Here is a 22,071-nt window from a genome sequence, read left to right as displayed (position 1 = left end):
AGGGCCGAGGGCGAGGGCGTCACAGAGGATGATACGGCGCGAGAAGCGCCGGCGGTGGAAGGAGCCCCTGCGCCGTGGCCCGCGGAGGGCTTGGACGAGGGTTCCGTTGCGGTAGTGCCTCAGCCAACGGCGCAAGGGGGTGTGACGGCGGTGGTGGAGCTGCCGGACAGCAACGAGGAGTACAGGGATTCGATGGACATCGACCCCGCTGCTGCGGCGAGCGCTGCCGCGCACATCGCCGAGTTCGCGTCGGTCAGCGCGGGCATGCTCGAAGCGGGGGCGTCCGAGGGGAGCCACCTCGGGGTGATCGTTCTGTCCGGTGTCCCCTCGGAGTTCCTTCGCAAAGAGCAGGACGAGGAAGAGGCCTGGAACAAGCAGATGGGCGTCGGGCGCAAGATCTTGCAGGCCCTCGACCGCGCTTATCAGCTCCATCAGAACGCGGATTACCAGGTCAGCCAAGTAAATATCCCCCCCCAGAAATTGCTCGGATTCAGTTTTAGATTTTGCGCGTCTTCACCCACGCCCTCCCCCTCTGCAGCAGCTGAGAGAAATCTCGCACCAAAAGAGCGTCGAGATGAACCGGCTGTACTCCCAGATGAGCCAGCTCGGGCAACACAACGCCGAGCTGTTGCTCAAAAACATCGACGCCAATACAAAAATGGCCGATCTGGGAGCGCGTCAGCAGGCGCTGGAGGAGGAGCTGGCGCGGGTTGCTGGTGAGCGGGACGTCCAGAGGGCGGCAGCGGAGGAGAAGGCCCAGGAGGCTGAGGCACGAGCTGCCGAGCTGCAGCGCCTTCGGACGGCGCTCGAGGAGAGGGCTCGCGAGGCGGAGGTGCAGAGCGCTGAGCTGCAGCGCCTTAGCGCGACGCTCGAGCAGTAGAAGGCCGAGCTCCTCCATAAAGAGGTGGCCGTGGTCGCACTCACCGGGACCCTCCGGGAAAAGGGAGAGGCCCTCGAGGGGAAGGAGGTGGCCCTCCAGAATATGGGGGCCGCCCTTAGAGAAAAGGAAGCCTCCTTGTCCTCACTCGAAGAGTCCGCCGTACCCAGAGGGAGGAAGCGCAGAAAAACATGGCGGGTGAGTACCTTTGATTTTTTGTCGATTTGCTTTCCTTCGTGGCTAATGTCGATTTCGTTTGCTCAGAGCTGAGGCAAAAGGTGGCGGACGAGACCGCGGCGAAGGAAGCGGTCCACACCGCGCTCACGGCGGCACAGATGGAGTTTGCTGAGCTGGAGCAGACCGCCGTGAGCGTGTGTCAAGAGCTCGAGGGGGAGGGTGCCATCTCGGGTAGTTCGGTAATCAGCCACCTGCGCGCGCTAGGCGGCCAGATTGCCGAACACGCCAAGAGTACCTTCCTCCTCGGTGTCCTGCGGGCTCTCGCCGTGGCCTCGACGCATTACCTCATGGATCTCCAGAGGGTGTCATCGGGGTACGTCGTTCCCGATGATGCGGATGCGGACGCCGCGTCGGTCATCATGGATGAAGCTGACGCAGCCGCGGAGGAGTTCGCCACCGTCCTCGCCGAGAAGCTCGAGGCAAACATCCCTCCCATCGCTGAATTCGACGCCCCTGAAGACCCGCAGGGGGGATGGTAGCCTGTAGGAAAGTTGGGCCTCGAAGCCCATTGTAAATAGATTAGTGTTTATCATAGTCGCGCTTTGTAATCGCATCCTATGAATATATGAAATTTTATTTCATAATTTGAATGTGTGGCCTGTCGAGGCCTCGTGTGTTCGAGCCTGTGTTTCTTTACTTTACTTCCGTGTTCTTCGTATGCGACTTAGATAAACATCTGCGAGGAAGTTCGCGTTCATAAGCAACGTAGGCGTAGGGTGGTGAGGGGGTGCCGTATCCCGGAGGCGTAGGCGGCCCCACAACTCGGCCAGCCCCGTACCGTAGTTGCTTACGCCTCGCGTCCGTTTTTACCAAGGATACGAGAAGCTTAGGGTCGAGACGGAAATATTTCGAAAAAACATTGGCGACTTTTTGGGGACGTTCGGGGGTTCACCCCGTAGTAGCCCCCGAGGGAGGCTCGGCTTTGCCGAGGGTAAAGCCGAGCGTACCTCAATGTTCGTGCGCGCCCGAGCCCTCGAGGGTCGGGAAGGTTCCCAAAAAGCGATAAGTGAAGGGTGCTTCCTTATTATTTCGGGAAATTGAAAATGCGATTACGAACAATATAGAAATAGCTTGAAATGCTAAGGGTAGAAACGACGTAGCTGTTGTATATTCCAAGCGTTGGTGAGGACTTCGCCTTTTTCGTTGGCCAGCTTGTATGTGCCGGGCTTGAGCACCTCGGCGATTATGTATGGTCCTTCCCATGGAGGTGAGAGCTTGTGGCGGCCCCTGTTGTCCTGTCGAAGCCTTAGCACCAAGTCCCCTTCGTTGAGGTCTCGGCGCCGGACCCTCTGCGCTTGATACCTTCGCAAGGACTGCTGGTAGCGCGCAGAGTGGAGGAGCGCCATGTCTCGAGCCTCGTCCACTTGGTCCAGCGAGTCTTCGCGAGCTCGCTGGTTTCGTTGCTCTTGATATGCCTTGAGCCTTGGCGATCCGTATTCCAAGTCGGTGGGGAGGATGGCCTCGGCGCCATAGACGAGGAAGAACGGAGAGAAACCTGTAGCTCTGCTTGGGGTCATCCTCAGGCTCCAGATGACCGAGGGTAGCTCCGTGAGCCACCTCCGGCCAAACTTGTTCAGCTTGTTGAAGATTCTTGGCTTTAGTCCTTGGAGAATCATGCCGTTGGCACGCTCCACTTGCCCGTTCGTCTGTGGGTGTGCCACAGCCGACCAGTCCACACGTATGTGGAAACTGTCACAGAACGCCAATAACTTCTTGCCTGTGAACTGGGTGCCGTTGTCGGTGATGATCGAGTTCGGGACCCCATACCTGAAGACGATGTCGGTGAAGAATTGGACTGCTTGCTCGGATTTGATCTTGCCGATGGGTCGAGCCTCGATCCATTTGGAGAACTTGTCGACCGCCACCAGCAAGTGGGTGAAGCCCCCGGGCGCCTTCTTCAGCGGACCGACGAGGTCCAGCCCCCACACGGCGAACGGCCACGTGATGGGGATGGTCTGCAGAGCATGGGCCGGAAGATGTGTTTTTCGAGCATAGAACAGGCAACCCTCGCAGGTCTGCATGACGTCGGTGGCGTCGGCGACCGCGGTGGGCCAGTAAAATCCTTGCCGAAACGCGTTACCCACGAGGGTATGTGGCGCGGCGTGATGGCCGCAGATGCCAGCGTGGATGTCGCAGATCAGCTCCTTGCCCTCGGGGAGGGGGATGCATCGCTGCAAGACACCCGAGGGACTGCGCTTGTGTAGCTCATTGTCGATTAGAGCGAAGGACTTGGCCCTCCTGGCGAGGCGCCGTGCCTGAGCACGGTTCGAGGGTGAGATCCCTCGAATCATCCAGTCAAGGTACTGGACGCGCCAGTCTCGCAAAGTGGGGGCCTCGTCGACTTCCATTGCTTCGGCCTCGTCCGCGGAGGTGGTCCCGAAGTCAATGTCCATGGGCTCGACCCCGTCCGCCAGGGGGTTCCCGCCGGGGGACCCGGTGGACGAGGGGCCCGGCTCCGGCGGGTCCTTGAATTCAGCGGAGGGCTTGATGACGTCTCGAGCGAAGATGTTCGGGGGGACGGTAGTCCGCCCCGACGCGATCTTCGCCAGTTCATCGGCGTTCTCGTTGTACCTACGTGGGACATGATTGAGCTCTAGGCCGTCGAATTTGTCTTCGAGGCGGCGCACTGCATTGCAGTACGCCTCCATCTTCGGGTCGTGACAGCTAGACTCCTTCATTACTTGGTCGACGACGAGTTGAGAGTTGCCGCGCACGTCGAGGCGATGCGGAGGCCACTGAGGAGGGCCTCATACTCCGCCATATTGTTAGAAGCAGGGAAATGCAAGCGTATCACATACCGCATGTGCTCTCCGAGGGGTGAGATGAAGAGGAGGCCGGCACCGGCACCGGTTTTCATCACCGACCCGTCGAAGTACACTGTCCAGCATTCGCCCTGGATTTGCGGTGGAGGTAGCTGAGTGTCCGTCCACTCAGCCACGAAGTCGGCCAAGATTTGGGACTTGATCGCCTTGCGGGGGGCGTAGGTGAGTGTTTCTCCCATCAGCTCCACAGACCATTTGGCAATTCTACCCCCGGCTTCCCGGTTGCGGGCTATCTCTCCCAAGGGGAAAGATGAGACCACGGTGATGGGGTGAGCCTCGAAGTAGTGGCGCAGCTTGCGCTGAGCCAAAACCACTACGTAGAGCAGCTTCTGAATCTGCGGATAGCGTGTCTTAGTTTCAGACAACACCTCGCTAATGTAGTACACCGGCCGCTGGATGGGCAATGCATGGCCCTCCTCTTGTCTTTCGACCACGATCACCGCGCTGACCACTTGGGTCGTCGCTGCTACGTACAGGTAGAGGGGCTCGCCGTCCGTGGGTGGTGTGAGAATGGGGGCGCAAGTGAGCGATGCCTTCAACCTTTCGAGGGCATCTTGAGCTTCGGGGGTCCACGCGAAGTGCTCGGTTTTCCTCAAGAGTCGATACAGGGGTAAGCCTTTCTCGCCGAGATGCGAGATGAACCGACTAAGGGATGCCATGCATCCCATGACCCTCTGTACCCCCTTTAGGTCTCGGATCGGTCCCATCCGAGTGATGGCCGAGACTTTGTCAGGGTTGGGTTCAATGCCCCGCTGGGAGACGATGAAGCCCAAGAGCAAGCCTCGAGGCACCCCGAACACGCACTTCTCGGGGTTAAGTATTACCCCTTTGGCTCGTAGGCAATCGAATGCGATCCTGAGATCAGCAACCAGGTCGTTCGCCTTCCTGGATTTCACAACGATGTCATCGACGTATGCCTCTACGCTGCGCCCTAGATGGTCTCCGAAAACGTGGAGCATACACCTCTGGTATGTGGCTCCGGTGTTTCTGAGGCCAAAGGGCATCGTGACGTAGCAGTACATGCCGAAGGGTGTGATAAAAGAAGTCGCGAGCTGGTCAGACTCTTTCATCTTGATTTGGTGGTAACCGGAATAAGCATCAAGAAAGGATAAGAGTTCGCATCCCGCGGTAGTGTCTACAATCTGATCGATTCGTGGCAAAGGAAAGGGAACCTTCGGACATGTCTTATTTAAACTAGTGTAGTCTACACACATCCTCCAGTTTCCACTCTTTTTCTTCACTAATACTGGATTAGCTAGCCATTTGGGATGGAATACCTCTTTGATGAATCCGGCCGCCAGAAGTTTCCGCAACTCCTCGCCGATCGCCCAGCGCTTGAGCTCGTCGAAGCGTCTTAGGCGCTGCTTCACCGGCTTGGAGTTGGGTCGGACATCAAGAGAGTGCTCGGCGACCTCCCTCGGTATGCCAGGCATGTCCGAGGGGCTCCACGCAAAGATATCTGCGTTGGCACGGAGGAAATCGACAAGCACCACTTCCTATTTGTCGTCGAGGGTGGCACTGATCTACAACGCCTTGTCATCGGAGTGGCTCGGGTCGAGGGGCACCTCCTTGATACCCTCGGCGGGTTCGAAGCTCCCGGCGTGTCGGTGCGTGGAGTCCAAGGCCTCGCTCACCATTTTGTCGAGGGTGGCTGTGAGGGCCTCGTCCTCCGCTTGAGCTTCCGCGCGCTCAACGCACTCGACATCGCACTCGTAGGCGTGCTCGAACGAAGAGCCGATGGTGATGACACCCTTCGGACCCGGCATTTTGAGCTTGAGGTAGGTGTCGTTGGGGACGGCCATAAACCTAGCGTAGCAAGGACGACCAAGGATGGCATGATAGGACCCTCGAAATCCCACCACCTCGAAAGTGAGAACCTCCTTGCGGAAGTTGGCTGCTGTGCCGAAGCACACAGGCATATCGATCTGGCCGAGGGGTTGGACCCGCTTCCCTGGCGCAACGCCATGGAATGGCGACTTGCTGGGGCGGAGCTTGTCCAGCCCGATCCCCAAGAGCTCCAAGGTAGGGGCGTACATGATGTTGAGGCTGCTGCCTCCATCCATGAGCACCTTGGAGAAGCGAGTGTTGCTGATGATGGGGTCGACAACGAGCGGATACTGTCCCGGATGGGGGACGTAGTCGGGGTGGTCCTCGCGGCCAAAGGCGATGGTATCCTTCGACCAGTCGAGGTAGGATGGCATGGCTTTGGTAACGGAAAAGACTTCGCGGCGCTCATGCTTGCACTGCCGAGAAGTCATATTCGTCGTTGTTCCTCCAAAGATGAAGAAGGCGTTCTCCACTGGGGGGAACTCGTCATCTCCACCTTTGTCGCCAGCATCCTTCTTCTTGTCCTCGTCGCGATGCGCGACGCGGTTGTAGTATTTCTTGAGCATCTCGCACTGCTCGAGGGTGTGGTTGACCGGGCCCTTGTGGTAAGGACACGGCTTCTTAAGCATGTCGTCGAACTGGCCACCACAGCCTCGAGGGGGTCCTCGAGGTCCCTTGCGGTCTGGGGTAGCTGCAAAGGCCTCCTCGGAGTCCTCTGCCTGTCTCGACCCGCGCTGGCTCAGTGGGACCGGCTTCTTTCCCTTCTTCCCCCGCTTCAGTTTCTTGGCGGGGGCATTGGGCTTGACGTTGCCGCCCTCCGCGGGCGCATCGTCTTTGCGCTTGCTCGATTTGTCGTCGAAGATGGCACCAATTGCTTCCTCGCCGGCGGCATAGTTGGTGGCAGCGTCGAACAGCTCATTGGTGTTGACGGGTCGGCTTCTTGAGAGCTCATGCACCAGGTTCCTGCAGGTCGTACCCTCGAGGAAAGCGTTGATGACCTCGACGTGGGTGACGCTGGGGAGCTCGGTGCACTGCTTGGAGAAGCATCGCACGTAGTCACGCAGGGACTCACGGGGCTTTTGACGACACCCTTTGAGGTCCCAAGAGTTCCCAGGGCGCACATACGTGCCCTGGAAATTGCCCACGAAGATATGGACCAAATCGGCCCAGTTGTGGATCTGATCCGCAGGCAGGTGCTCGAGCCACGTTCGTGTGGCGTCCGCAAGATGAAGAGGAAGGTTGCGGATGATGACCGCGTCCTCCATCGCGCCGCCTAGCTGGCACGCTAGGCGGTAGTTGTTGAGCCAGACTGCAGGATCAGTCTCGCCCGAGTATTTGACGAGGGTGTTGGGTTGTCGAAAGCGCGGGGGAAAGGGCGCGGTCCGAATCTCCCGGCTGAACACCCGGGTGCCCGGAGGCTCCGGTGACTCAACCCTGTCGTGCTCGGGGTCGAAGCGTCCACCCCGTCGAGGGGTGTACCTCCTGCCATCGATGACGTTGCGGGCGTCGCCGTCGCCAGTGTGCCCGCGAGTGTCACGGATTCGCTCCCTTACGGGAACTCTCCCGATGCGCTCGTGCACCGAGGGTGCCCTCGCGCCGGGCGCTACGGCTGCTTTGCCCTTCGCCGCTGGGGGTGTGTGCACGGAAACCTCACGGTCCTGGTGCGCAGTCCCATCACACTGCTCCGGGGCCTTCGAGCGCATGCGAGACGCAGAACTCTCCGCCTGCTGCACAGCAGCTTGCTCGATGAGCTCCTGTGCCTTGCGGCGCAGGTTGCGGCCCGAAGGTGTCGATGGCTCAGGTATAGCTTGGAGTAGGTAAGCCGCAGCGACGAGCTTCTCGCCCGCCGTCTTCAGTTCCGAGGATTTGTCAACGTTGTCGTCGGCCAGGATGCACTCCCGGGCAACACGTCCCGCCGCCTGGGCGTGTGCACCATGCACGGTACGCTGCTGCTCGAGTGCGGCGGGTAGCTCCTGGGTTTGTTGACGCTGCTCGTCGAGCTTGGCTTGAAGCTCGTTGAGCTGCGCCAGTTGAGCTTGTCGCGCTGCTGAACTCGACGAGGAAGGGGCTGCAGGCAGGACCACCGTTTGCTTTGCCCGCACGTCCGCCCCGCCGTCCTCGTCGTTGGCTGGAGCATTGTCGTCTTGCTCGTCCGCGAGGTCCGCCATGAAGCATTCCCTGGAAGGATCGAAATCCCCCTCGCTGGAGTCTTCGGAGCAAGTGAGGCAGTAAGCCGTCGCCAGCTGGAACGTGCGGAGAGCGTCGGGATCGCGGACCCCGGAGTAGTCCTCGGCCTCCTCGGCTACGAAGTTGTTCATGAAGAAGTCGATGTCGTCGGCGATCGAGCTCGCCGTCTCGAGGTAGGATTCGTCAGGGGACGACGCGATGGGGCTGCGAATCGACCGAAGATGATGACCCGGCAGATCCTCATGCTCGATGAAGCTAGCGCTGGTTGACGAAGCGTGGGCGGCAGCGTTGCGCATCCCGAAGGGGAAGGGCGACGCCGAAGTCAAGCCCCCCCTGGGAGGCACTAGTGCCGCAGCAGGTGACGATGTCGGCGCAGATGACGTCGAGGCACGTGATGACGAGGCGATGGCCCCGCTAGTCGTGATGCTGAGCAGCGACATGCCAGCCTCAACCCACGTGGGGGAGTTGTGGCGTGCCGCACGACGCCGCTCCGCCCGTGCCTGTCGCGAATGTTGGCCCGAGCGCCTGTTGCGCCGGGCTGGTGAAGTCGGGGTGACGGGGTTGTGTCCGGGCGAGAGGAGCTGCATGAGGTAACCGTTGCTGGTTGCCCTGAACTCGAGACTCCCGAACGACATCACGCGTCCCGCCGGGAACGGATCCGAGACACCCATAGGGTATGGGTTGGATCTGCCCGCCATCCCTGAAGATCAAATGGGAAAAAGAGAGAAAAAAGTCATGCAGCGACCCCTACCTGGCGCGCCAACTGTCGGTGTCCCGACCTGGGGGCCTGGATCCCAACTAGTAAATGCTGCGTGTTTTCTCATCCCAGATGATGATGCAAGAGGCAATCACAGTAACACACGGTTTATCCTGGTTCCGGCCACGGGGCCGTACGTCCAGCAAAGGGGGTGTGCGAGGGCACTGTATTATCTTGCACCCGGAGTGCTTGTAGTAGGGGATACAAGCGAGGCGAGAGAGGGAGGGAAGCTCCCAAGTCTCTGCTAGGAGTGGAGTCGGTTGAGATGAGTCCTCAGTAGTGCTGAGAGTTCTCTTGGGAGATATAAACCAGAGAGAGAGAGACTAACTAGCCAGCAGCCTAGAGTCCAGTTAGAGCCCAGAGAGGCTTGAAGGGGATCCGCCTCCTCCTTTTATAGTCACAAGGAGGGGGCGGCGTACACGAGTGTATGGGCGCGGAAGTCGTCGTTTTCCCCTGAATCGTGGGTACAGTGGTCGAACACTGTAGGAAGTACACTATGGGAAGGCGGCGCGCGTCGCAGTCGTCCTAGACATTGTCCTTGGTCCTGTGAAGATCGCGCTGGTCGTCCCGCAGCGTCCCGCAGGTGGCATGGTGGTGGTGTGTAGTGGGCCCTGTGGACTAGCGGTAGTAATGGCGCGCGATTGTCCCGGACCCCCTGGTGGGAGTGGGGCGTGCACACTAGAAGGTCCGGGGGACACGTGGAAGTCCCGGACCCCTTCCCCAGTGGGAGGCGAGTCCGGATGGTCGGCGTCGGCAGAACAGTAATGGGAGCAGTGCCGAGCCCATCTTGTTCTGCGTGCAGGTCCCAAGGCACTGCTACAGCATCCGGAATGGCGGAATGGTGACCGGAGTCAGCGGATGGGGACCCCGGTCACATCCACTGTGGGAGTGGCAGTCTGACGCCGCCCGTCCTTTGAGCCGTGGCGGAGTGGCTGGCCTTTAATGCCTTCGTACGGCGGTCGGTTGGGCGGCGGGGCCATTTGTCCCTTGTGCCAAGAGACGGCCTCGAGCGAGGCGGAGATAAGTCACCTGCTCGAGGGCGGATCCGCTACCCTCGAGCGAGGCGGAGGTGAGTCATCTGCTCGAGGGCAGATCCGCTACCCTCGAGCGAGGCGGAGGTTGTCCGGCGGGCCCGAGAGGGACCCTCGAGCGAGGCGGAGATCGTTCCGCGGGTTCGAGGGGGATGTGAATGGGCCGCACGCTGGGCTTCTTCGAGTCCCTTCCTTTCTTCCGAATGGGAGGCAGGTCGTGGGCCTTTGTGGGCCCAGTTATTTTAACAGGTGTTTTGTGTTTTTGGAGCGATCTTAGTACCCCAATTAGGGTGTCCCTAATTGTGATACCCGACAGAAGCGGCGAAGCCCTGCCGGATTGCGCACTTGTGATCTGCAGGTAAGTATATTTAACTTATGTATTTTTCCATTGGTATTGTAGAGTAATTTAATTTAATTAGTGCTATAGTAGAACCATTTAAGTAGGAGTTTAATGATACTTTAGTTACTTTAGAAAATTAGTACTACGCGTTTATTATTACAATTGCAGTACTTTTAGAGACGTGTTTATAAATTAATTACGATTTAGAATAGAATTTCGCATATGCAGTATAGAATTTGAGTGTCATCACGTAGTTATGAATACTTATATGTTGTAGTTGAAATGCATACTTAGTTTTTACGGATTATTGAATAAGGTAGTGAAGTAAAGAGTATAACTCGATAAGTATTCCGTGATATACAGATATGTCGAGCAAGATGCAGTTTCAAGTATTTTTTGGTGACTACAATGTTTTGTATGGGCCAAATGGAGTAGATCTTTCTACCTTTAAGTGCACATCTAGCACCATAGATAAACCTCTGGAGAGGAGTTTTGGTTCCATATATAAGTGGCTGCAGCGTGGGTTCCGTGTTGATCCGGAGACACATGTGATGACCGTCCAGTCTCTTGTTAATTGGGAGGTAGAAAGTGATTTATGGGAATTGATGATGATACACAGCAATGATGACTGACAGAAGTACATGCAAGCAGCTCTAGAGCGTGGGTGGCCTCTGGCCATTCTTGTTCAAACCCGGGAGAAGACACAAAATGAAATCCAACATGGTGCAGATCAAACAACTCCGAGTATTCGAAGAGAGACCAACTATGTTGAGCAAGATGAGTCAGAAGAGATAGAGAACCAAAACATCGGACCAGAGGGCCTTGCTGATGAGGGAGAGAGGATACATAGCATTGTGGACGAGATGGAGGTAGAAGACAAAACCGCAATGGAGATGGAAGAATATGAGGGCTCATCTGATGACGAGCAGTACTCATTGCCAAAAGAGTGGAAGGAGCATGGTTTTGGCAATCATGTCGCAGAAGACGTACGAAATTAGGAGTGAGAGTACAGAGGGAATGAGGTAGTGCAAGGTGCAACATATCCAAACATTGAAGCCGTAAAAAATACTGTGAGACTATGGGCAATATCATTGAAACGAGAATTTAGAGTCGTAAAGTCTGGCAGTAAAGAATATAAGGTGAAGTGTGTGAATGATAGATGTCCATGGCGAGTACATGCATTCAAGGGAAAATGGAAGTCGAACTGGAAATGTTCCATTGTGACAGAGCACACTTGTTTGCTGTCAGAAGTTCTTCCCTCGCATCGCAATATATCATGTGACTTTGTTGCAAAGCAAATATATGGGTTGATTATGGACAACCTAAATTATGAGCAAAAAATGATTGTTCGACATGTTGAGCAGACTTACCAGTACACCATTAGTTATTTGAAGGCATGGCGGGCTAAACAAAGGGTATTTGAGATGTGGTTCGGCATATACGAGGCATCATATGATAACCTACCTCGTATGTTATCCCAGGTTGCTGCTAGAAATCCTGGAAGCTTTTATGATACATACCTCGTACCAGCCGTGACTAGGGGGCAAAGCATTCTGCAACGAGCCTTCTTTTGCCTAGGTGCCTGTGTTAGGGCATTTCAGTGTTGTCTTCCGGTGATATGCATTGATGGCACATTTCTGACAGGAAGGTATAAAGGTCAGATACTCACCGCAATCGGGGTAGATTGCAACAACGAAATAGTTCCGCTCGCATTTACATTTGTTGAGAATGAGAACTAAGACAGTTGGTATTGGTTCCTTGAACGAGTGAAGGTTCATGTTGTTGCTGCACGTCCAGATGTGTGCCTTATTAGTGATAGGCATGCAGGTCTGCTATAATCAATACTAAAATTGCAACGTGGAACTACGACAACGCCTCCATTGTGGCCCGATGTCTAAAACAGGTGGTGCATTAGGCATATGGGTGCAAACTTCTATGACCACTTGAAGAACAAGGATCTTAAGAACATGTTTAAGAGGTTGTGCACCCAAAATCAACAGAGAAAATTCAATGCATTATGGCAAATGCTTGATCAGTTGACTGCAGAGCTAGTGAAGATAAGGGCATCAGGAACAAGCACGAGTCAGGCTGCAGAAGCTAGGGATTCAATTGAGAAGCCATTTTCACACTGGATTCGAGGTGCACCTAAGGAGAAATAGTCATTCCTTTATGATACCAACGGAATACGGTATGGTATTCAGACAACGAACCATGCAGAGTGTTTCAATATGGTTATGTGTTCTTGTCGTGCCTTTCCTCTTGTGGGAATTGTTGAGTTCATCATGTATGGGTGCATGAAGTATTTCAGAGAGCGTTACATGGCTGCAAGCATAAACATCAGCAACCCCCAAATTCAGTTTTGCACAAGAGTGACACAATATATGCAATAGAAGATTGAAAAGGCCAAACTGCACCGCGTCATATCGACAGGTACAATGGAGCATAGATTTGAGGTTCTATGCAATGATAGAACTGGTCGTGGTATCCGTAGAGATAGGGTGGTATAGGAGAGTTTGATTACAGTAGATGGCAAAGCCTTCTGCTCCTGCATGAAGCCTAAGTTATTGCATTTGCCATGGTCGCATCTCATTGTGGTATGTGCAGAGTCTGGGTTGCAGCCAGGAGTATTTGTTTCACCTTACTTCAGCAAGGAAGCAGCTGTATCCACCTGGGGACATGAGGTATACGGGATTGGAATAGTGGGACCTTTCATTCAGGATAATGAGGATAAGATGTTTATTCCTGATCCAGCCACTAAGAAAGACAAAGGCCGCCGTCAGACACGTCGTATTCGGAATGTGTTGTCGGTCGAAACCCACCGGCGAGCAGCGACGGGCAACACGAAGAGCCGGGAGGTCGTCGGGGCGCTGGCAGGCACTGCTCCCTCGTCGACGGCCCGCAATTCCAGCAACGCGCCGCGGCTTGTGAAGACGCAGGGCGTGCCACCTGACCTATACCTGATCAGGAAGGTGCGGACGTGCTTGCGATGATTGACCTGCACACACAAACACGTGGAAACGTAAGTCCGAGACGTGGTCGGCTCCCCGGGATGACTCTTGCATCGGCTTTAAAGAGCCGATCGAGTCCCGGTGTCAGATGGGATCTGTTGCATCCAGATATTGATAATTAAAGCAAATGACTGTAAAGCTGCTTCAATTAAATCTAGCTGATCTAATCCACAACGGTAAAGGCTTCACTGCTAGATCGGAACATCCTACACGTGACTAGGCCTAATAAACGTAGCAGATAACCAAACCATAACCAAAACAGAGGCCTAAGAACTAGCAAGAGCCGATTCCCGGATCAATTCCCTGTTAAGACTGAAGCAAAGCATCTAAGACGCCACCGGATCGTCCAATCCATTTGCAAGGCCTAACCTAGCAGATATTACGCCAACTCTTAAGAACAAGAGCAAACCGTAACAGATCAGATCTACTAAACATAAAGGAAGCAGTGTGTTGTCTCTGTGCAACTAATTCTATGCGACGAGAACTAGCATAAGATTGAAACGTGACTGCACAGAGACAACATGATATTCGTAGATGGTAAGCAACGAAGCACAACAGATCTACTAGAAGCCATGCTACGAACATCAAGATAACTAGTATTACTTGCCATAAAAAACGCTTCAGTACAAGTAATACCAAGGTAAAAGTAAGAACAATGCTGCCCTGATCGCGAGAAGCAATCAGGGCAGCATGACGCTTACTTGGTTGAAACCCTAGGATTAGGGGTGGCGATGCGCCGAGAGTTGTTGTTGGCGAGACGTGATGACGCTCCCTCTTTACGAATAACAAAGGGTACATATTTATAGTCCGAAGACTTGGGAAACAATCTAAACTAATCTTGTCCTGATTGGACTCTATCTCTAATCTTAAACTAAATCTAAGGATACATGGCCCATGTGGCCCAGATGCTCACGCAGGAGCCGATTTACAAGTCTTCTTCAATCTTCTGCTTTAAGCCCATCTTGCTTTCGGCTCATAAATTAATCCTGTTAATTTATGGCGATAACAGAATGGTATGGACGAGTCCGAAGCAAGCAAGGCACAAAAGCGTTGCAGCCAATGTGGAGCATTGGGTCACAAATACAAGAAGAGTCCTCAGAATGCACTTCACGATGATGCTGACGTCGGTCCTTTCGGAAATCCCAGAGATGGAGCACCTCCTACGTTCAGACGACCATCGACGAGAATTGCTCGTGGAAGGCACTCGGTGTCATGATCCACCAGTGTGCAGTTTGTACTTATATACTAATCGTGCGTGGAGTTTGTATCGAACATATCTGTAATATGTAGTAATCGTGCGTCCAGTTTGTATGGAACATATCTGTAATGTATAAATATCGTGTGTGGAGTTTGTATCGAACCTATCTGTAATATGTAGTAATCATGCATGGAATTTGTATCGAACCTATCTGTAATGTATAAATATCATGCGTCCAGTTTGTATGGAACATATATGTACCTATGTGTTCTCATATATTTTTGAATGCAGGTATGGAGATGGACTCCTTGCTAGACCCAGTTATCGACTCGAGCCACAGGTCTTTCTTTGCAGCAGTTGAGCACCGAGCCCTAGAGGTGCTACGTCCTCGTCCACCTGGGGAGACGATCTCTATACAACACGATTGGGTTGACAGGTATGTAATGAAATATTATTGTTTATCACTTATGTACTCGTCGGTATTCCTTTGTTTCGACAATTTTGTTTATTGCAGGTTACGTGAGTCCGGTCTACTGACTCTGGGCCGTCTTGTCGAGGGTGGGCCTGTTCAGCTCGACCGATCCCTCCTGACGGCGCTCGTTGACAGATGGAGGCCGGAGACACACACGTTCCACCTTCCGTGTGGGGAGATGACTCCTATGCTGCAGGACGTGGCCTACCTCCTCGGCCTCGTGGAAGGATGACCTGGAGGCCCGTTTTGCCCTGGTTGACCGCGTGGAAGAAGCAGGTCCGATCAACCCGCACCCGCGAGTAGCAGGTCCTTCGAAGACCTGGTTCCTACAGTTTACAGTACATATTCATTGCATATTTAAGTTTAATTGTTACAATTCACATGTTGCATTGTCAGTTGAAACCATTAACCTTAATTGTTTATGCAGCCTACCCTGTTGGCTGCGGATGCCGACGAGTACAGTGTGACCAGATCGCTAGAGGCGTACCTACTTTGGTTGTTTGGTTACATCATGTTCAACACCACTCATGGCAACTCGGTCGATAGGATTCTCCTTCCGTATGCACGGGAGATTGCGGATGGGGACGAGGACGTACCGCCCTACAGCTGGGGTGAGGCGGGTACTTGCAACCACTTACCGTGGACTCTGCGACGGCTGCATGAAGACACATGGGAACGCTATCCTAGCGGGGTGCCCACTACTGCTACAACTTTGGTCGTACGAGAGGCTAGCCGTTGGTCGGTCCATCGTCAGCCACGAGCCTTACCACGAGGCCATGTACGGCGACAAGGAGGATGACAGACCCACTATGAGAACTCTCTGGATCTGGCGGCAGGTACGTTCGCAACAATTCTAATTTTGTTATTCATTATTACATGATGCATTAGCGCACTTTTAATTTTACTTATTCGGACTGCAGAGGTCTTGGGCGCATGCGCAGGTTAGACGCGCATATCCTGAGTTTGTTTCGGAGCTCGACATGCTGACGTCCGAGGACGTTGTCTGGGAGCCTTACATCCCAGAGGTTGTGGCTACCCGTGCACCAGCAGGCCTGTCTTCACACTGCTCCGCGAATGCGAGCCTGTGGCTTACTACAGTCGTCCTGGTTTACGACATCGCGGTTGAGACATATTGCCCCTGGAGAGTCAGGAGACAGTTTGGGCAGCGCCAGGAGTTTCCGGTGCCCACCGCATTGGAGCGTGTTAGTCGCCAGGACCACAAGTAATTATGAATGAACTTGGCTCATACATTCGTGTCGAATCTAACGATTCTTTGTGGTCCATTTTTGTAGGTTGTCAAGAAGTGGCTTGCCGTGCTCTGATGATTGGCTCACCAAGATGCAGCTGTGGGTGGACCAATGGGAACAGACAGACGAGCACTTGGTCCGGCGACCGTGCACGGGCCGATGTCGCAGTACTACACAACTGCAGGTAACGTAGATATCTCTTTAAAATTAGATCAAGTGTTGCTACATATTTACTAATATCACAAACAGGATACGATCTAGCTACTGCGTTCGGCCATACTGGAATGTTTAGAGGGGCACCACCAGTTGGCGGACCGTATCCAGGGATGGTACCGGGGCCACAGATACCGGCCTACACAGGTTAGTTTATGTTTTGTATTTCGGTTTCTACATGTCATGACGAAAGACACGAGCGTACGCTAACATCCGCATTTTATGCGTAGGATTCTACCCCGATGCGGGCGCCGGACCTTCTTCCTCCTTTCGACCTGGTACAAAACACTCTCTCAATACACTCACTAATTTACCATGCAACATATGTTGGTTTACGTTTATATGTTACGCAGGGTTTGTTTCGAGTACGTTCGTTCCAGATAACGAGGGCGTCACCTTAGACGAACTCGACAGCTTGACTCCAGACTCACCTGGCGCGCACGGTGACCCCGATGTCTTGGGGTATTCACAGCTAGGAGGAGCACCACTTGGGATCTCTCAGCAGCAGACACCGCAGCCCCTTTTGCGTCCTGAGCGACAGGTGAGGACTCCGGATCGTCACACCTACTCCGAGGGCCATGTCCGTGCCCATCAGAGGGCTAAGAGGGTCCGACGCCCTAGGGGTGGTTAGATATATCCGATGTTTGTATCTCTGATGTTTATTTGTAATGAGATAGCTGTGGACCGCTTATTTGTACACTTCAACGTTCGCCTCTGATTACTCTTGTATTTTCCATTACATACGCTAGATGATATGTTTATGCTTCGATGCTCCATTAGGACTAACTACGATTCAAACTCGACATTATATACATGTCCAGTGAATGCAAGTTAGGTACGAGACATACATACAAGCATAATACAACATTAACAATACTAAATGCGAATACATCTTGAACCGATGAACATTATATGTTATAGATCATGGCATGAAATCATCTAGGTCGTCATCCCAGTTGACAGATGGTGGTGCTGCAGGTGGTGTAGTATGACTCGACGAACCTCTTGCCTTTCCCTTTCTCTCTTTTCTGGATCTACGTTCATATACAGGGGGAGGAACATCATGTGTTGGAGGTCATGGTTTGGGGGGCATAAAGTCATCCATGTCGTCATCCCAGTTAACACAAGTTGGTGCTTGAGGTGCTGCAGCATGACTTGACGAACCTCTTCCCTTTCCCTTTCTCTCTTTTCTGGATCTAGGTTCATGTACAGGGAAATGAACATCATGTGTTGGAGGCCATGGTTTGGGGGGCATGAAGTCATCCATGTCGTCATCCAAGTTAACACAACTTGGTGCTTGAGGTGCTGCAGCATGACTTGACGAACCTCCGGTCATCTGTTCTTGTGGAGGCCAAGTACTATCACCCGAAGATCTTCTCCACCTCCTTCGCCTAGTTTGCGGCATAAGCCCACTGAAGATACATACCAATTTACGGAAATTTGGTATCGATTTATTAATCAACTCCGTGTCCTCGGGGTAATCCTAGCATATAATTGAACAACAATGTTACTGTTTCATACATATGGATTCCAAATGACGGACGGGATTAGAACCGAATGAGAGTTACCTTGATGTGCATCTCATACACCTCTGGCCGCATCCATATCTTACAAGAACTTTGTAAGAATCCAATGATATTAGGATGATTCGCTAGTTCACATACTCGCATGTATATCTTCTGACGTTCTAGCAGGTGTCCCTTTACATCTTGCGTTGTAATACCTCGAAATAATGTGAAAATTTTAAACTCTACTACTTTGGACAATACCATCTCTATCGTACCATCCGCTAACGGATCCAACTTCTTACTGATAACAAGATGGGTCATGATATCAAGTATTATACTAGATTTTTCTTCAGTCCATGAAAATTCTACATAATTGGAGGCAGCCATTGTCTTATGCTGCAATATCAATAAGGTACTATCATAATTCTATTCTAATTCATAATTAATTTAAAAATAAGTCTGTAATAGTACTAAAATTGTAATACTAAACGAGTGTTCTAAAGCACCAAATCTAATTCAGCTAATCCACTAATTAAATTAAATTGTTATACAATATCAATGGATTCATACAGAAGTTACCGGTAGATCACAAGTACGCAATTCGGCAGAGCTTCGCCGCTTTTCTTCTCCTCACCCCTCTCTTTTTTTCTAAATTTTTGGTGTAATTTTTGGGCTCAAATGAGAAGGGAATGGAGGCCAGAGCTTATATAGGGTAGGAGACCCCCTGTCGCCCGTGGGGGGGGGGGGGGGGGGCGACAGGCCCCCTTCCTCCACACACACCCCCCCCCAGGAACCTCTTTGCAAATTCAAAAAAAAATTTATATTAAGGTCCTGTCGCCCGTTGCTTGGGCGACAGGACCCCTGTCGCCCCCCCACGGGCGACTGGGGTATATTTTCGAAATTTTTCGAAACGGACATATATTTTTAAAATTTTGATTTTTTTAAATATAAAAAAGAAAAAGATCCAACGAGAGGCCATGACATCACATAGCAACGGGCTTGTAAATTTCAAATCACAAAAAATTCAGAGGAAAAAATTTCAGATGGTATCGATCCCCGTACCTCTCGTATGCTAAGCGAGCGCTCTACCATCTGAGCTACATCCCCAGGTTGTGAATTCGTGAGAGTACAGTATATTTTATAAGAGTGTATCCAGGAAGGCAGCATAACCCTCCTCCGATGGGCTCGAAGCCGACGGAGTCCAAGACGCCGTCGCCGGACGTGTCGACGGGCACGCGGCCGTCGATGCGGTAGGCGGCCCTGCGGTATCGCGGCCGGGGTGTACGAACCAGAGGATCGATGTCGGCGAACTCGTGCTCGCGGGCGAAGGCCACGACGCGCTCCGCCGCCAGGTCGGAGCCGAAGGCCGAAGCGCGTGGCCACCTTCATCCGGGACCCGGCCGGCCGCCGTGGCGTCGGGAACCACGGCCAGGAGCTCGCGGTCCGACGCCGGGAACGCGGCCGCGCGCGGCGCGGCACGTTGACTGGTCCGGGAACGCGCCATACTCTCGTTTATTTGTCACGGTGCGGCCGTCCGCCGCGCTGCCGCCGCATCGGACCACCGGCGAGGTGGCATTGCATCGCCACGGCGACGATCGTGATGGGCCGGGGGTAGGAGGAGGCGATGCGTGCGTGGGCATTGCTCTTCGCATTGGGCGCCCTGCTGCTGCTTGCCATGGATGATGCAGGCCGTTGCTAGGTTTGTAGCGCCATGCGTATGCATGCTGCTACCAACAAAGTGTTGGCCTATCCAGTCATGGATCCACAAAATTTTTTTCTTGCTATCGTAAGATTTCAAACATATAATAGACTATTTTAACTTAGAACAAACTAAAACATCTTACATTTGGGAGAAAATATTTTGTTAACTATAGTTGCAGTAGTACGATGAGACACCATGCATGTATCAATCAAATCTATTACAGCTTAACCTTTTCATAATACAAAAGTTTTTAAACATTTAAACATTTTACTGACATATACAGCAAATTCGACGATTTAATACAGGCTAAAACGCAGCATTTTTTTTACAATATATCAATTCGATCGATCCGCTATGAAATGCAACGGCATTCAGATTTTCCTGCCCTAAAGGCGTGCGTCCGCCATTTCCAGCGAGTAGCAGCACTTGGTGAAGGTGTCCATGGCGCGGCTGAAGAGGGGCACGTAGGCGTCCACGCTCCTGTCGCCGGAGAAGGAGCGCACGACGAAGACGGAGCCCTCCACCGGCAGATAGCTGGGCATGAAGAAGAAGGGCGGGCCGGCGCCGAAGTCCAGGTCGTGGAACGGCGCGTGCAGCAGGCTGTCCACCTCGACGTCCGGGCTGTACACGGTCTCCGCCGCGTCGGCCGCGGGCACCAGCCGCTCCTCCTCCACCGCGCCGGAGCTCGCGAAGTCGATGAACGACCTGAAGTAGCCGTCGTCGACGCGCGCCACCGCCCGGGACACGAGCTCCACGGCGAACCGGAGCGGCCGGGACACGAGCTCCCCGGCGGTGGCGGCCGGCCGCGCCCACAGCACCACGTTGCCGGCGTACCCGTCCGGCACCCGCGGGCGGCGCATGCGCGCGCGCCCGTCGACGGCGACGCTCAGCCTGGTGACCGCGCGCGCGTCGAGCCCGCGCGCCGCCGTGATGCACCGCCACAGGTGCGCCGCCACGCACTGCAGCGTGCTGTAAGGCCGCGCCGCCCCCGCCGACGCCCGCGACCGCAGCTCGGCGACGAACTCCTCGCCGAAGCGCACCCTCCGCACCACCACCTCGTCTCCTCCGCTGCCGGCGACGCCGGGCCTCTCCCCGCGAGCAGCAGGCGGCGGCTTGAACTCGACGCCGCGGTGCTCGAACGCGACGCGCGGCGGGTCCCGGGGCGCGAAGAGGGACGCCCTGCCGTGCGCAGGGACGGGGTCGAAAGCAGCGCCGCGCGTGGCCTGGCCCCACGCGAGGAGGAAGTTGCAGGCGGCGCGGCCGTCGGCGACGGCGTGGTGCATGGTGTGGCCGACGGCGAGGGCGCCGCACGCGAACCGGGTGAGCTGGACCAGAAGCAGCTCGTCGGCGCCGTCGCCGGCCGGGTGCAGGCACAGCACCTCGGGCGCCGGCTCCAGCGGCATGGCGGCGGCGAGCGCGACGTCGGCCGTCGCCTCGACGAACCGCGCGCCGGCGTCGGTGAAAAGGATCGCGCGGCGGCCGGCGGCATCGGCGCCGAGCCGCCCCGCCCACTCGCGGTACTCGGCGAGCGCCCGGGCGAGCCCCTCCACGAGCGCGGCGTTCGGCGGCGCCGGCGGGCGGAAGAAGGTGATGCCCGAGATGTGCAGGTCGTAGTTGGCCTTGTCGAACACCGTGAGCGGGATGGCGGCATCCGCGGCCGTGGACGGAGCGCCGCCGGCGCCGCCGGGGGCGGGCCTGATGGCCTTGCACGACTGCACCGTGATCTTCATGTGGCGACGACTGTGTGCACGCGTTCTTGGGTGTGCTGGTTAAAACGTGGACTATGCATGGTTGGTGCCATGATATCATGAGCTGGTTAAACCGTGTAATTACACTGGGCATATTTGGGCATTAGTAGCGCCAAGCAAGCGACAACCATGCACTTCAAACTGTGTAATTTCCTTTTTTGAGCTTTTTGGGTTCGTGGTCAGGTGCGTTGTATGTAAAAAGCTTTTTTTTCTTACTGAAATACTACTTGCCTAGACAAGCTCTCGAGAAAAGATAGTTCTTGCTAGGACTTTTTTGAGGGATCTTTCTTCACCTTTTCTTTAGATTTTGTTGTTGATAGGTAAATTGTGTCGTCACGTAAGTAGTTTTATTATTGTCCTAGAAGGTTCATTGTGGTAGAACCTATCCACGGTTCGAATTTAGACACGACTTGAGTGCTCGTTTTTTTTATTTATTTTAGGATATAAGAGCATCTCCAACAGCTCCTTCAAATTCCATTGTCTAAACTCAATTTAGACAACCATTTGCAAAACCATTTAGCCATCCAAAGAGGAGGGAATCCAACAGCTTGTCTATCCATCCACTCCTCCACTCCATTCTGACAGCTGGACCCCACACGTCATACTCTTTTCTTATCTTCTTCCTCCCCTCCTCCTCCCGCAGACCCGCCATGGTCTCCAGCGCGACCTCGTCTACGGCGGCGTGGAGGGGCGCGGCGAGCGCGGCTTGCGACAGCGCGCTCGTCGGCGGGAGAAGGTCGGGGGCGGCGTGGAGGGGCTCGCTCGGCGGTGGGAGAAGGTTGAGGGCGGCGGCGGGGCGGCGTCGGGCGGCGCGCTCGGCGCGGGAGAAGGTCAGGGGCAGCGTGGAGGGGCGCGGCGAGTGACGGCACGCTCGGTGCGGGAGAAGGTCGGTGGCGG

The 22,071-nt window shown here is 54.3% G+C and overlaps 1 protein-coding gene across 1 annotated transcript; it reads right to left on the bottom strand.

The window, feature by feature from the left end:
* Window positions 1-19,774: 19,774 nt before the first annotated feature.
* LOC120646387 (agmatine coumaroyltransferase-2-like) lies at window positions 19,775-21,226 on the bottom strand. The gene has a single exon (XM_039922969.1). The coding sequence runs from the start codon at window positions 21,154-21,156 to the stop codon at window positions 19,813-19,815; it is 1,344 nt and encodes a 447-aa protein (XP_039778903.1). The 5' UTR covers window positions 21,157-21,226; the 3' UTR covers window positions 19,775-19,812.
* Window positions 21,227-22,071: the final 845 nt, after the last annotated feature.

This window comes from Panicum virgatum, chromosome 8K, assembly GCF_016808335.1.
Source record: "Panicum virgatum strain AP13 chromosome 8K, P.virgatum_v5, whole genome shotgun sequence".
Lineage (NCBI taxonomy): Eukaryota > Viridiplantae > Streptophyta > Magnoliopsida > Poales > Poaceae > Panicum > Panicum virgatum.
The sequence above is the reverse complement of the archived record's forward strand: the minus strand, read 5'-3'. Positions and strand labels throughout refer to the sequence as shown.

Excerpts from the sequence above, each read along its gene's own strand:
- LOC120646387 (XM_039922969.1), bottom strand. The coding sequence starts at position 21,156 with ATGAAGATCACGGTGCAGTCGTGCAAGGCCATCAGGCCCGCCCCCGGC.